Genomic DNA, 13,425 nt, shown 5'->3' on the forward strand with positions numbered 1-13,425 from the left:
ATACCCCCTTCCCTCACGAGGCTGAGTTGGGGCTAGGCCATGTCCCCATCCCTCAACAGGGCCAAGTCAGCCGCCTTTCCTCTGTGGGGCCACACTGGGGCTGGCCTGCCCCAGGCTCCAGATCAGGACCACAAGCCAAATCCAGCCAATAAACAGACTGGGCACTGCCAATCTGGCCTGCCTAGGGAGAAGGTTGAACACTGCTAGTTTAGATATTGAATATGTATTTCTTTTTTTTTTTCCTTTTCCTCTATTCCATTGTGGAAGAGTAGTGGGCAACTGACTGACTATACCCAAAGGACTGTTAGACACTCAAACTGAAAATTAGAAGTTTAATTCTCCCCATTTTAAAGCTGGGGAAGCTGAGGCAGGGAAGTGAAGTAACTTCTAAAAACCAATGAATAAGTGACAGTTGGAATTTGGACTCAGAAGATTTTTACACACAAGTCTTCTCACTCCCGCAGACCATGAGTCACTATGTGATGCATTTAAATTAATATTAAAATATCTCAGGTATTTAGATGGGAAATATTTACTGTAAAAAAAATTAAGATATTCTTCTCACTGCTCTTTTGCTTAGACCAGCAGTCAGCAACGTTTCCCAGTGTCAGGTCAAAATGACCCAACTCAGGTCCAAAGTAGGCCAGTGCTAGGACCCGGCTGGTGCCACAGCTTCTGTTTGCCACCTGGCAATGGCACAGGAGTGGAAGGCTCTCCACCAACTGGCTGCAGTGTGGTGCAGACAAAGCCCCTACCACCAGGCACCACAGAAGTCCCACCTCGGCAGGCCAGATCCAGTGTTCCAAGAACTGGAAGGATCCAGCCCTGGGCCATAGGTTACTTACCCCAGGCTCAGACTACTGACATAGTTGTTTAAAGAGACACTGTTGATGTAATAATAACATTTGTTTGAATTTTTGCTTACCTACCATTGTAACAAGGAAAAGCTAAGATTTCTGGACAGGGAATAGATTTAAAAATTGTGTAATATATACCCTGTACTTTGAACATGGCTAGCACTATATAAATGCTTACTAATCCTAGCTGTAAAATTAAAGGTTATTCTTTATTGAGTAAATTTTCTAAATATCTTTTTTTCCCTCTTGGGAATAAGAGCTTTTAAATCTAATATTTTTGATACTTAAGATCCCATAGAGCTATTTAATCAAAAAAAAGTAAATGTTACCTTTACAACGGATTTTGTTCATTAGGCATTCATTAAAGGGATAGTCAGTTATTAATCAAAGGTAACAGAAAAAATATCTAACTTCCTTGCACTATTTTATGAAACTAACCAACTATTGTTGGTAGGGTTTATTTCTAACATTCTCTTGCAAGTAATGATCAGAGGTAATGTATATGAACATATCACTTGCTTTTCTGCCATCTATACTGTTTTTCATTCACTTTAGCTGAAAATCTTCCCATAAATTTGAGTGGAGCCAAATGCTACTGTTTGGTACACTCTTAATTAAATAACAGTTAACTGTTTGGTAAACTCTTAGTTTTCATGGTCTGTCTTTCAGTGGCTGCATCCTACTGATCCAGACATGCAGGTTGTTGAAGACAGACAAAGATATGGAATTTAAGCAGCAAACAGTAGCTTTATTAAGTTAACATATCAAGCAGTTTCCAAACAGTTTAAGTGCAGGGGTCATAGAATCATAGAAAATTAGGGTTGGGAGGGACCTTAGGAAGTCAACTAGTCCAACCCCCTGCTCAAGGCAGGACCATCCCCAACTAGATCATCCGAGCCAGGGCTTTGTTGAGCTGGACCTTAAAACCCTCCAAGGGTGAAGATTCCACCACCTCTGTAGGTAACAATCCAGTGCTTCACCACCCTCCTACTGAAAAAGTTTTTCCTAACATCCAACCTAAACCTCCCTTGCTGCAACTTGACACAATTGCTCCTTGTTCTGTCATCTGTCACAAATGAGGATAGTCTCGCTCCATCCTCTTTGGAAGCACCCTTCAGGTAGTTGAAGGCTGCTATCAAGTCCCCTCTCAGTCTTCTCTTCTGCAGACTAAATAAACCCAGTTCCTTCAGCCTCTCCTTATAAATCACATGCCCCGACCCCTGAAACATTCTCATTGCTCTCCACTGGACTATCTCCCAACTTGTCCACATCCTTTCTATAGTGTGTGTGTGTTGGGGGGGGGGGGGGGGGGAGACGCAAAAATGGACACTACTCCAGATGTGGCCTCACCAGTGCAGAATAGAGTGGAATAATTACTTCCCTTGACCTGCTGGCAATGCTTCTACTAATGCAGCCCAGGATGCTGTTAGCCTTCTTGGCAACCAGGGTACACTGCTGACTCTTATCCATCTTATTGCCCACTGTAACCCCCAAGTCCTTTTCTGCAGAGCTGCTGCTTAGCTGGTCAGTCCCCAGGCTATAGTGATGATTCTTCTTTCCTAAGTGCAGGAGTTTGCACTTGTCCTTGTTGACTACTACCTGTTGAGCTCCACAATCCAGCCAGCATTCTGTCCACCTTATAGTCCATTCATCCAACCCATACTTCCTCAGCTCACTTGCAATAATGCTGTGGGAGATGGTATCAAAAGCCTTGATAAAATCAAGGTATATTGCATCCGCCACTTTCCCTGCATCCACAGAGGCAGTCATCTCATCATAGAAAGCAGTCAGGTTGGTCAGGTGTAACTTGCCATTGGTGAATACATGCTGACTGTTCTTAATCACTTTCTCCTCCAAGTGCTTAGAAATGGATTCTTTGAGGACCTGCTCCATGATTTTTCTGGGGACTGAGGTGAGGCTGGCTGGTCTATAGTTCCCTGGATCCTCTTTCTTCTCTTTCTTAAAGATGGGCACTATATTTACCCTTTTCTAATCATCCAGGACCTCCCCCAATCACCACAAGTTTTTAAAGATAATGGCCAGCAGCTCTGCAATCACATCAGCCAGGTCCCTCAGTACCTTCGGATGCATTCCATACAGCCCCAGGGACTTGTACACATCCAGCTTTTCTAAATAGTCCCTAACCTGTTCTTTCACCCCTAAGGCCTGCTCACCTTCTCCCCAAACTGTGCAGCCCAGTGCAGTAGCCTGGGAGCTGACCTTGCCTGTGAAGACCAAGGTAAAAAAGGCATTGAGTTCTTCAGCCTTTTCCTACTCATCTCTCCTCCATTCAGTAAGAAACCCACACTTTCCCTGACCACCTTCTTGTTGCTAACACACTTTTAGAAACCCTTCTTGTTACCCTTCACATCCCTTGCTAGCTGCAACTCCAGTTGCATTTCAGTCTTCCTGACTTCATCCCTGCATGCCTGAGCAATATTCTTGTACTCCTCCCAAGTTGTGTGCCCAAGCTCCCACTTCTTCTAAGCTTCCTTTTTGTATTTCAGCTCACTGAAGAGTTCTCTGCTAAGCCAAGCCGGTTGCTTGCTACATTTACTATTCTTCCTGCACATCAGGATGGTTTGTTCCTTTACCTCAGTCATTTCTTTAAAATACAACCAGCTGTCCTGGACTCCTTTCCTCCTCAGACTGGCCTCGCAGGGAATCCTGCACATCAATTTCCTGAGGGAATCAAAGTCTGCTTTTCTGAAGTCCAGGATCCATACTCTGCTGCTCTCACTTCTTCCTTTTGTCAGGAACCTGAACTCAGTCATCTCATGGTCACTGCTGCCCAACTTGCCATCCACTTCTACATCCCCCACCAATTCTTCCCTGTTTGTGAGCAGTAGGACAAGAAGAGCATGGCCCCTAGTTTGTCTCTCCAATATTTGCACCAAGAAGTTGTCTCCAATGCTCTCCAAAAATGTTGTGGATTGCCTGTGCACTGCCTTATTGCCCTCCCAGCAGATGTCAGAGTGATTTGAAGTCCCCCATGAATTTTCCAGATCATAGGCCCTGGTTCTCCTCTAGTTGTCTGAAGAAAGCCTTGTCTACCTCATCCTCCTAGTGTGGTGATGTAGCAGACCCCCACTACAACATCACCCTTGTTACTCTCCCCTCTGACCTTAATGCAGAGACTTTCAACAGGCCTATCTCCAGTTTCATACTGGAGCTCAGCAATTATACAGCTCTTTTACATACAGCGCAACTCCTCCTCCTCTTCTCCCCTGCTTGTACTTCCTGAACAGTTTGTATCTATCCATGACAGTGCTCCAGTCATGTGAGCTCAAAACCAAGTCTCTGTTATTCCAATTACATCATAGTTCCTTGACTATGCAAGGACTTCCAGTTCTTCCTGCTTGTTTCCCAGGCTTTGTGCATTCATGTACAGACACCTGAAGTGACTAGACAATTGCCCTACTTTCACAGGAAGGATGAGAAGGCCTCCCCTGCTGCCCCCTCCTGCTTCTGCTTCCTCCTGGTCCCCGACTTCTCCACTTACCTCCAGGTTTTGTTCTCCAGCCCCCTGTGAACCTAGTTTAAAGTCCTCCTCACTAGGTTAGCGAGCCTTTCTGCAAAGATGTTCTTCCCTCTCTTCCATAGATTGATCCCGTCTCTTCCTCGCAATCCTTCTTCTTGGAACAACAACCCATGGTCTAAGAAAGCAGGTGCTCACTGGCAACATCACCTACACAGCCATGAATTGATGTATAGGATGCATCTGCTCCTGCCAGGGCCCTTCTTGACCGAAAGGATTGAGAACACCACCTGTGCCCCCAGCCCCAATTCACCCTTGCACCCAGAGCCCTGTAGTCTCTCTCGATCTGCTCAGGGTCACCCCTGGCAGTATCATTGATGCCCACATGGATGAGCAGCATGGGGTAGTAGTCAGAGGATTGGATGAGTCTTGGTAATCCTTCTGTGACATCTTGTGTCCAGGCTCCAGGCAAGCAGCAGACCTCCCAGGACAACAGATCAGGCTGGCAGATAGATCCCTCCATCTCGCACAGAGGGGAGTCTCCAACCACCACCACCCGTTGCTTCCTCTTCATGGCAGTGGTCTCGATCCGCCCCACTTTGGAGATTCCTGGCTTGGCCTCTTCCACCAGTGGAATGCACTCCTCCTTCTCTGTTGCTATGGCTGCATATCTGTTCTCCAGGGAAACGACTGCACATGGAGATAACAACAACTTCTTGCTGCCAGGAGATACAAGCTTCCAGTTTCCACCTTCCTAGGAGTCCATGACCTCTTCCTTTTCTAGCACCACCTCTGGCAGTCCTTCTTCCACAGTCCTGGAGTTTTATTCCAGCATGGAATCAATGAAGTCCTCATAGCAGAGGATGATTCAGAGCAGTGGCGATGCATAGCAGGTGCACGGGGGTGCACATGCACCCCCTGAGAACACTGGTACACCCCCTGGCAACAGTGTTCTCTGCTTAGACAATGAATGGGAGGCAGGCAAGAGCGCTGGTGCCCCCTCGAGAGCGCCAGCTAAGGAGTGGAGACACCAGGAGAAGTGATCCCTGTAGCCGATCGTGCCAACTGGGGGGAGGGGGGCAGTTCCCCTGTGTCCGATTGCACCAACCTGGAAGTGCCAGCAGTGCGCCCGGAAGAACTATCGGCATGCTGCTGGCACTTCCACATTGGCGTGATCTGCCGCAGGGGAACCTCCAGTCAGCGTAAGTGGCTGTGGAGGGATCCCCACCCCCAGTCGTTGACTGGCCACTGGGGGGCAAGTGCCCCCTCCCCCCCCCCCACCCCAACTCAGGAGACACCAGTTGCCCATGCTTTAGAATCTTGCTACCGCCTCCTGTAGCGCTCCTGCCTTCTCCCTGAGGGACCACCAGAAGGCACCGCTCACATTGCAGGCACTACCCCACCTGGCGGACATTGGAAGGAATCTGCAAGCTGCAGTCTGCACAGCATCCAACCAAGACCTGAGTGGAAGCCTCAATGCTGTGTGGTCCTGCCTGGACAGACACCTCACAGGTGTAAGCAGAGGAAGAGCTGGCAGTGGCAGTGGCTCTGGTATTGCGACATCCTCCAGCCATTTGTGTAGGTCTTCTAATCTGCTGCCTCTCACTTCTTGCCCCTCTCTCCAAGCAGACCTTCCCTAGCAAACTCATCTGTAGCTGACCTGTTTGCTGTTCTTTGATCGGAAGGGTTCCCTTTTCCCCTCAACCTCTTTCCTCTCAGCAAGCTTACAGTGAAGAAACAAGAGAGAGCATTTCCAAGCAAACTCTCTAGCAAACTCCCCCTCGCTCTGGACTCTAGTTAAACGAGAGGCTTAAGTCTTGGTCTAGATTATGAGTTCTAGCTGCTAAAATAAAACTATGTAGATTAGTCCTAATTACATATAAAAACAGAATCTTACCTTTTAGGCTGCCCTTTAAGAGAGGGGCAGCAAACTAACCTGCAAACTAACTAGTGAACTGCTTGGAAACTGTCCTGTTTGCTTCTCCTTGTTCTCCCTGGTCACAGGGAACCTCCAACCATTTAGCTCAGCAGTTGACAACATTTCAGACCTGTGAACTGGAGCAATCCAGCTTGGGCCCAAGGGGGGTCAGTGGTTCTGCCCAGCTGTCACCATCACTTTTCCCTACTGACATTTCTTCCCACCCCCAGCAGCTTTGGGGCAGCTACTTGCCACCTGGCTTCAGTGCAGATGTGGTCTGCTCCACAAGCCAGATCCAGCTCCACAAGCTGGACGAGCTCCCCAGCTCACAAGCCAGATCCACTGGCTCAACAGGCCAGATATTGCTGACTCCTAATATAACCCTAATGTACATTAAACCTCCACCTACTCAGCTCACTGGAAATAACACTCCAGTGTAGTGTTATTTGTTACAACCCAAATGTCTTTAGTTCTTCTGGTAAAGTATCTGTTTTTGGCACATACATGTCAACAGCTGTATTCATTTTAAATAGGGGTGAGGCACCACTGTTTAACTGCTGACAGAAAACATAGACATTGGCTGCCCATTCTTTCCCATAAGGAAATGGGTAGCCTTGTTTTACATGAGCTTCAGCAAGAGGCTTAATTAGGAGCTCTTACAGGTAGAGAAAATTATGACTCAGGAAACACCTATGCCTTAGGACAACTACAAATGCATTTTGTGAGCAACAACACTACTGTTATAACAGCAAGCATATAGCAAGATAGCGAAAAGGGATTGCTGCAGATGAGCAGCCTCCAGCCTTTCTCAGTTATATAACTTCCTGCCAGCTGCAGAATTAACTTCCTGAATAGTCTCAGAGGAAATGGGTCCCTGCTCTACCTCACAGAAATACGGAGCCATTGCTCTGCCCATTCTGGTTAGTGATGGGCAGGAGGAGGAGACAGCTGACTCTAATCAACCAATTTTTATTATTGTAAATGCATTTGACATATTGCCACAAATGTGACAAAATGTAGAATACAGATAAAGAAAGCTGTTTCCCCAACAGCTTTTAATCCAAAAATATGACTACAAGGAAGTAGAATAAGGGCGGGCGGTGCCTGAGGAAACATACACCAGGGTATAGGTGTCCTCAAGTATTAGATGCCAGGTGCACTCGCTAACAATAAAAAAAAAAAACAGGTGTGGAGAGGGCATCCCCAAATGCTAAGAGCTACAACCCTTACTTTCTTCCCCAGCTGACTCAGTCTGACAACTTTCTCCCTGCTGTGAGGCAGCCTGTTCCTCCCCCAGCACAAACTGAGAAAAGTCCTTAAATACCCTCTCAGCACCAGCAGCCTCGGACATGCACCAACTGCTACAGTCTAGTCACAGAGTGTCGATGCCAAGTTCTGCCACAAAGTAAAATAACTGGAAAATATTCAAGAAGCAGGGTTGTGTTTAACTGTTAATAAATGATTAACTTAATAGGCACATTATTGATTCTGGTTTTCATTTTGATATTTAATTCAACCAGAATTTCTGTTGGACTATTTCCTGATAATGTTTGACCTGTTACAGAAAGTATAAGGCACCCTGGGATATTCAGCATTTTTTAGGAAGACCTCAGCTGCAGCATAACACAGTAAAAAGAGAGTCCGGATTTACTTTAGAGCCAGATATATTTTTGAGAGGGCAGGTGTTGCAGTAGAGTTGTGAGAGAGATTACCAATATTGACCTTTTCATAAAGAGCTAGGTTATCAGTACTGCAGCAGTGAGCTAGATTCATTTGAAATTCAGACACGGAGCTGCTTCATTCATATACAGTAAACTGCTCCCTGTGATGAATCGTGATGAATGTTCTACAAAGGCAGGATAGAGGAATTACTCAGGAACCTCTTCCCCTTTTTGTTGTCAGTAGAAAGCTCAAAAGTGGAATTGTTCGAAACAGTTACTGTGTGAGAGGACTTCCTCTTGAACGGACTGCAAGTTTAAGAAACGCCATTCTGTAGCCTGTTAGGATGCTCTGTGTAGCAGTGTTACAGAAGAGAACCCAAAGGGAGCGCAGTCATGGCAGTTTACAGCGATTGTGCCTCTTAGGCCAGCTCTAGCTAACTTGGGCTGTGCTTGTGTTATAGTGCACTTACTGTTCAGGGTTTGGCATTTCTATTTCAAACCATGATAAAATTTAAAACACCATTCATTAACATGGGTGTACTTTTTCTTCTTCAGTCAATATGGTCATTTTTGATTTGGCAATCAGCAAAAACACCAGTTGAGGCTCTAGGTGATTTATTGCCAACTTCTGTTTCCAGAATGACTTCATTTTGAAAAACAGATTCCCAGCTGTTTGTTCTTCAAGTAAGACTGATTGTGTTTGGTACAGCATTTAAAAGAGGATGTTTGCACAAATTAATTCACAGGAAAAATGCAATATAGTAAGAGAGATAGTGAATGTGTTAGCTCTGTAGAATGATTCTTACCATATAAAAGACAGTACTAACCACACTATTTTATTACCCAGTCCTTTACAGGATGTTTTTATTAGCGTACAAAGCTGAATTGGAAGGAATGGCATAGTCACATTATTGATTTGAGTGAGACTTTGTATGGTCAAAAGTAAGAGAAACAACAAATCCCCTAAATAGTAACAAGTATAATGATGAATCATGGTGGCTAGGGTGGAACTATTCACTCTGAATTTCCCTGCTTTGTGAGATTCAGATAAACTCTAAAGGCTAGATACAGTAAAGGATTTAAGTTGTGTCTGCACTGCAGACTTACCGGCTAAGTACAGACATTCAAAAAGCCTGACCCTGAATTGATTCAATCTTTGCAGGTTAGTCTAACCTGCGTAGATTGAACCAAAGTGCAAGTGAATAGACATTCACATTTTATTCCAGAAATGCAGGCACATGCCTGCAGTGGCTCAGGCTAGAGGCCAGGGGGCGCTAGAGCAAGCCCTTGGCTGCAGGGAAGCTGCACTTAGAGGGGGCGTGGCCAGGCCCCAGCAAGCCTGAGTATGATCTGGGAGGGATTTAAACCCCCACCGGGCCTGCAGGAACCCCAGCTGGGGTGCGCCTGGAGGGGAAGGGGGACAGCAGCCCCTGCCAAGCGTTTCCCACCCTACCCTTGCTGCACGAGCAGCAGGGAACATGGCCAGCCCCGGCAGCAGTGTGAAGCAGAGGTGGAGGGGTTTAATTCCCCCTCCGTCCCTTGTCCCACTGGCATGGACCCAAGCAGGGGTCTGCCTGGCCGAGGTGAAGCAGCCCATGTCAGGATTGTCCATTCCCCTCCTCCCTCCTCTTCTCCCCCCCCACTGCTGCAGGGGCAGGGGGCAGGGGTGTGCCCAAGTACCAGCCTGGCATGGCCCCCTGACACAAAGGGGGTAGAGAGGGGATTTATTTTCGCCTCCCTCACCTCTCCCCCTGGGATCCCAGCCAGGGTTTGCCTGTCTGGGGCAGAGCAATCCCCATCAGGCATCCCCCACCCCACCACTGCTGGAGTAGCAGGGGGTGCATGGCCAGGCAGTAGCCTCAAGTGAATGGAGGAGGGAGGGGATTTAATTCCCCACTCCGTGCCCTATCCCACCGGCACAGACCCTCCCCCCTTGCTGCTGCAGCAGTGGGGATAGGGGCATGGCCAGAGGCCAGCCGACATGGCCCCCTGAGGCGAAAGGGGCAGGGAGGGGGTTTATTCCTCCCTCCATCCCCTGCTCCCCCCGGAGGTTACTGCAGGGGGACTAAATAAACCCCCTCTTTGCCCCCTTTGCATCAGGGGGCCATCCAGGGCTGGCACCTGGCCATGTCCCTGCAGCAGCAAGGAGAGGGGGGGACCCTGACACAGATGGGATGGGGACGGAGCGGGGAATTAAAACCCCCTCCGTCTCCGTTCACTTCATGCTGCTGCCAGGGCTGGACATGCCCCCTGCCGCTTGGGCAGCGAGCAGGGCGAAATGCCTGATGGGCTGCTGCACCCCTGCCTGGCAGACCCTGCCTGGGGTCCAAGCTGGTGGGACAGGGGAAGGAGGGAGGGATAATAAACCCCTTCCCTGCTCCCTTCACCTTAGGGGGCCATCATCTGGCCATACCTCCGCCCCTGCTTTGGCTAGAGAGCAGAAAGTCAGGTAGTGGCCTAGTCGTTACAACACTGGCCCTCCGAGTTGGAAATATGAATTCATTATTCTCTTCATCCTCCTCATTAGAAGGATTCTAACCCACATCTTCCACCTCCCAGGGGAGTGCTCTAATCACCAAGATACACCAGGTATCTTTCTCCCGTCCTTGTTGAAACTGTTACTGGGCAGAGTGAAAAACAAGATTTGTGGAGTGAGAGAGAGTCAGAGGAGTGCAAGACTGTAACCTCATTGTGAGGGCACTGTATTGTGGAGGGAGTCTGTCTAGTCTCTGCTTCCTTGACTGTTCCTATATTTCTGTTCAGCTGTCATCAGATGAAACACATAAACAGTCCCTGCAGCCCTGACTCAGACATCTACATTCTGGACAGAGGCAGGATTTCAGACATACTCATGTTTAGTCTTTCTTCCTGGCTACTTCTAGGAGCTGTTTTGCTCCAAATACAGATTATGTTGGATCCCATTCTGAAGCACCTATCTTTTGCATATACTGTATCAGAAACCTCAGTGTCTGACTTGGGGTTCTGGGTTGCACTCCAGGGAATCAGAGACCAAAGAGTTGGATATTAAGTGCCTAAAGCCTTCATTGAATCTACCCCTATACCATTATTGTATTCTTGTTCTATTTTCATGCTGTTATATTGCTAGCCAAGGTTGGAGTTTTGGTATCATTTCATAATTATGTTTTAAAGGTGCACAAAGATTCATTGTTTTTCAATTCTACAGGTACACTCCACGTGGGCGATGAAATCCGAGAAATAAATGGAATCAGTGTGGCAAATCAGACAGTGGAACAATTGCAAAAAATGCTTGTAAGTGCATGAGAGCTTGTTGGCATTGACACACACACATACACAACTGAATTGTTTTATCTTACAGCAAAACTTACATAATTGCTCAGTGGCATCTCCTTTGCCCTTCCATTCTTGGTAGCTTGCTTTATCCCACAAGACAACTACTGCCTCTGCCCAAGAAAAAAAAAACACCTGACCAGTTCAGCAATGCTAAGACATGCCACAGGTGATTCTTTGTTTCCTTCTGCAATGTCTTTCATGCATGTAACCCCCTCTTTGAGCTAGCCCATAAGACGCGTGCTCTCTTCTCCTTAGAATCCTTGGTCATTTCTGTTTCTATGATACCTACTAGTATTCATCCAATAAAGAAGCTATGGGACATGACTGAGAAGACCTTGACATATCTCTATACTTGCCTATTACTGTAATTACAATCCATTTTTAATCCAAAGGAAAGAGTATCTTAGAAGATTCCTCACCTCCCTCTCTCGCCATGCACTGTTGGCACATAGCATAAGACTATGAGCTGCCTCTGCTTATGCAGCTTTCAGCCCATTAGCTATTCTTATACAGAGACAGGAGAACCCAGCACATTCATATTTGGGTGGTTCACAGCCTGCTAAATTCACAGAAGATTGCCAAATATAAGCTCTGAGCTGTTAGTTGTAGCTTTTACTTCAAAGGACAGTGCTTCTCTCATCAGCTGGAGCTCATCTGTGGCCCTGCCCTTCTGGTTGTTGCCATTATATATGACATCCAGCTAGTTCACAAACGTCTTTGTGAAGGCTATAAAACCTAACACTGTCCAGGTTGTAATGACTCTATTACAGTTGAGTGTAATAAAGTTCTGAACAGGAAGACGATTATTTCAAAACCAATATACCATGTAAATACTACACTATAAAAGCATAAAATGTGATTGCCTTTTGTAGTGATGTTTGGCTTTGTAGCTACAAATGTTGCTAATGTTCATAAAAGTCTTCATTTTTTAAAAATCCAGGTCCTGTATTCTACTCCAAGGTTTATTTCAGCAGTGAAACTCACTAGTTTTCCTCTAACTAATGCAAAATAGTAACTTTCTATTTGTTTTAAATATATTGCTCTTTGATTTCACCAGCTGTCCCTTTGGTCTTATACTGTGGAGCAAAGTAAAGAAAAGGCTTTGATAAATTCTCATTGTGTCCTTCACACTTTTCAGTATTTCATTCATTTTGTTTCCTATCAAGGAGCTCTTTCATATTTTTTTTACCTGCAAAAGAGCGGAGCGCATCTTTTACATTCATTGTGACTGTTCTATCAGGACTTAACATGTAAATCGACTGAAAGGAAAATACACTTTCTTTTTGTAACAATGACAACATAAATGACGAGAAAATTGCTAGGTGGGAGTAATGGAACTGGAAGAAATTTACAGATGTGTATACAACTCTCATCTACAGGTGCAGCTGTAATCTCTGCACAGCTGAAGACCAGTCATGCTAGTTAACTAATAGTGTATGGTTGGTTTTATGTTAATGAGGAACAGACTGAATGTGTTGGTTGCTAAGTGAAGCCACATGCTTGTCACAGCTTTCTGGTTTATTTCTAAATGTTTATTTTATGGAGAACTGCTGCACTTTTGGACAGGCTCTGATGATTTCCTTTCAGAGATCAGAGTGATTTTGTGTGTTTTATCTTTGCTGTTTTGTTTCTTAATGAAATACTTCTTCTCTCTTTGCAGAGGGAAATGCGGGGAAGTATCACCTTCAAGATTGTGCCAAGTTACCGCACTCAGTCTTCATCTTGTGAGGTAATGAGTTTAATGAACCATCCCCATCCTCTCTCAGTCCTGTAACTAACTGCCTGCTGATGGCTGAATGTTACTGCTTTCTGGGAAATTGTTTCTGCCTGTGCTGTTAGATCACGCACACCAATTTTACAACAAAGATAACGGAACACGAGTAGGTCCCACCCACCTACTCAGCCCTACCTTCATACTCATCTCATCAGCACCTTAACTAACCCTTTGCAGCCTATGATATGAAAAGAAAAGGGAAAGCCCTTGAGAGTCTCTCTTCAAATACAATGAAAGTAGGGAATCCCTTATTTTAAAATTCATAGTCTAAAATAATTTCTCCAGGAAGTTCATTTGAATTCCTAAGTTAAATTCTTATTTAACAACCCTAAGGCTGTTAAGGGTTAATTGGAGATCTTGTTTCTGTATAATCCTTTTCAGGTAAATTTGTGATGATTGTCTGTGACAGTTACACGTGGCTAAAT

The 13,425-nt window shown here is 45.9% G+C and overlaps 1 protein-coding gene across 17 annotated transcripts in view; it reads left to right on the plus strand.

The window, feature by feature from the left end:
* Positions 1-13,425, plus strand: part of CASK (calcium/calmodulin dependent serine protein kinase) — a 419,258-nt gene that overhangs the window by 367,479 nt on the left and 38,354 nt on the right. For all 17 annotated transcript variants that reach the window (XM_019487242.2, XM_019487243.2, XM_019487245.2 and 14 more), the window contains 2 exons: positions 11,099-11,184; positions 12,887-12,955. In XM_019487242.2, coding sequence (XP_019342787.1) covers positions 11,099-11,184; positions 12,887-12,955 — 155 coding nt within the window. The remainder of the gene's footprint in view (positions 1-11,098; positions 11,185-12,886; positions 12,956-13,425) is intronic.

This window comes from Alligator mississippiensis, chromosome 1, assembly GCF_030867095.1.
Source record: "Alligator mississippiensis isolate rAllMis1 chromosome 1, rAllMis1, whole genome shotgun sequence".
In the NCBI taxonomy this organism is placed as follows: Eukaryota; Metazoa; Chordata; order Crocodylia; family Alligatoridae; genus Alligator; species Alligator mississippiensis.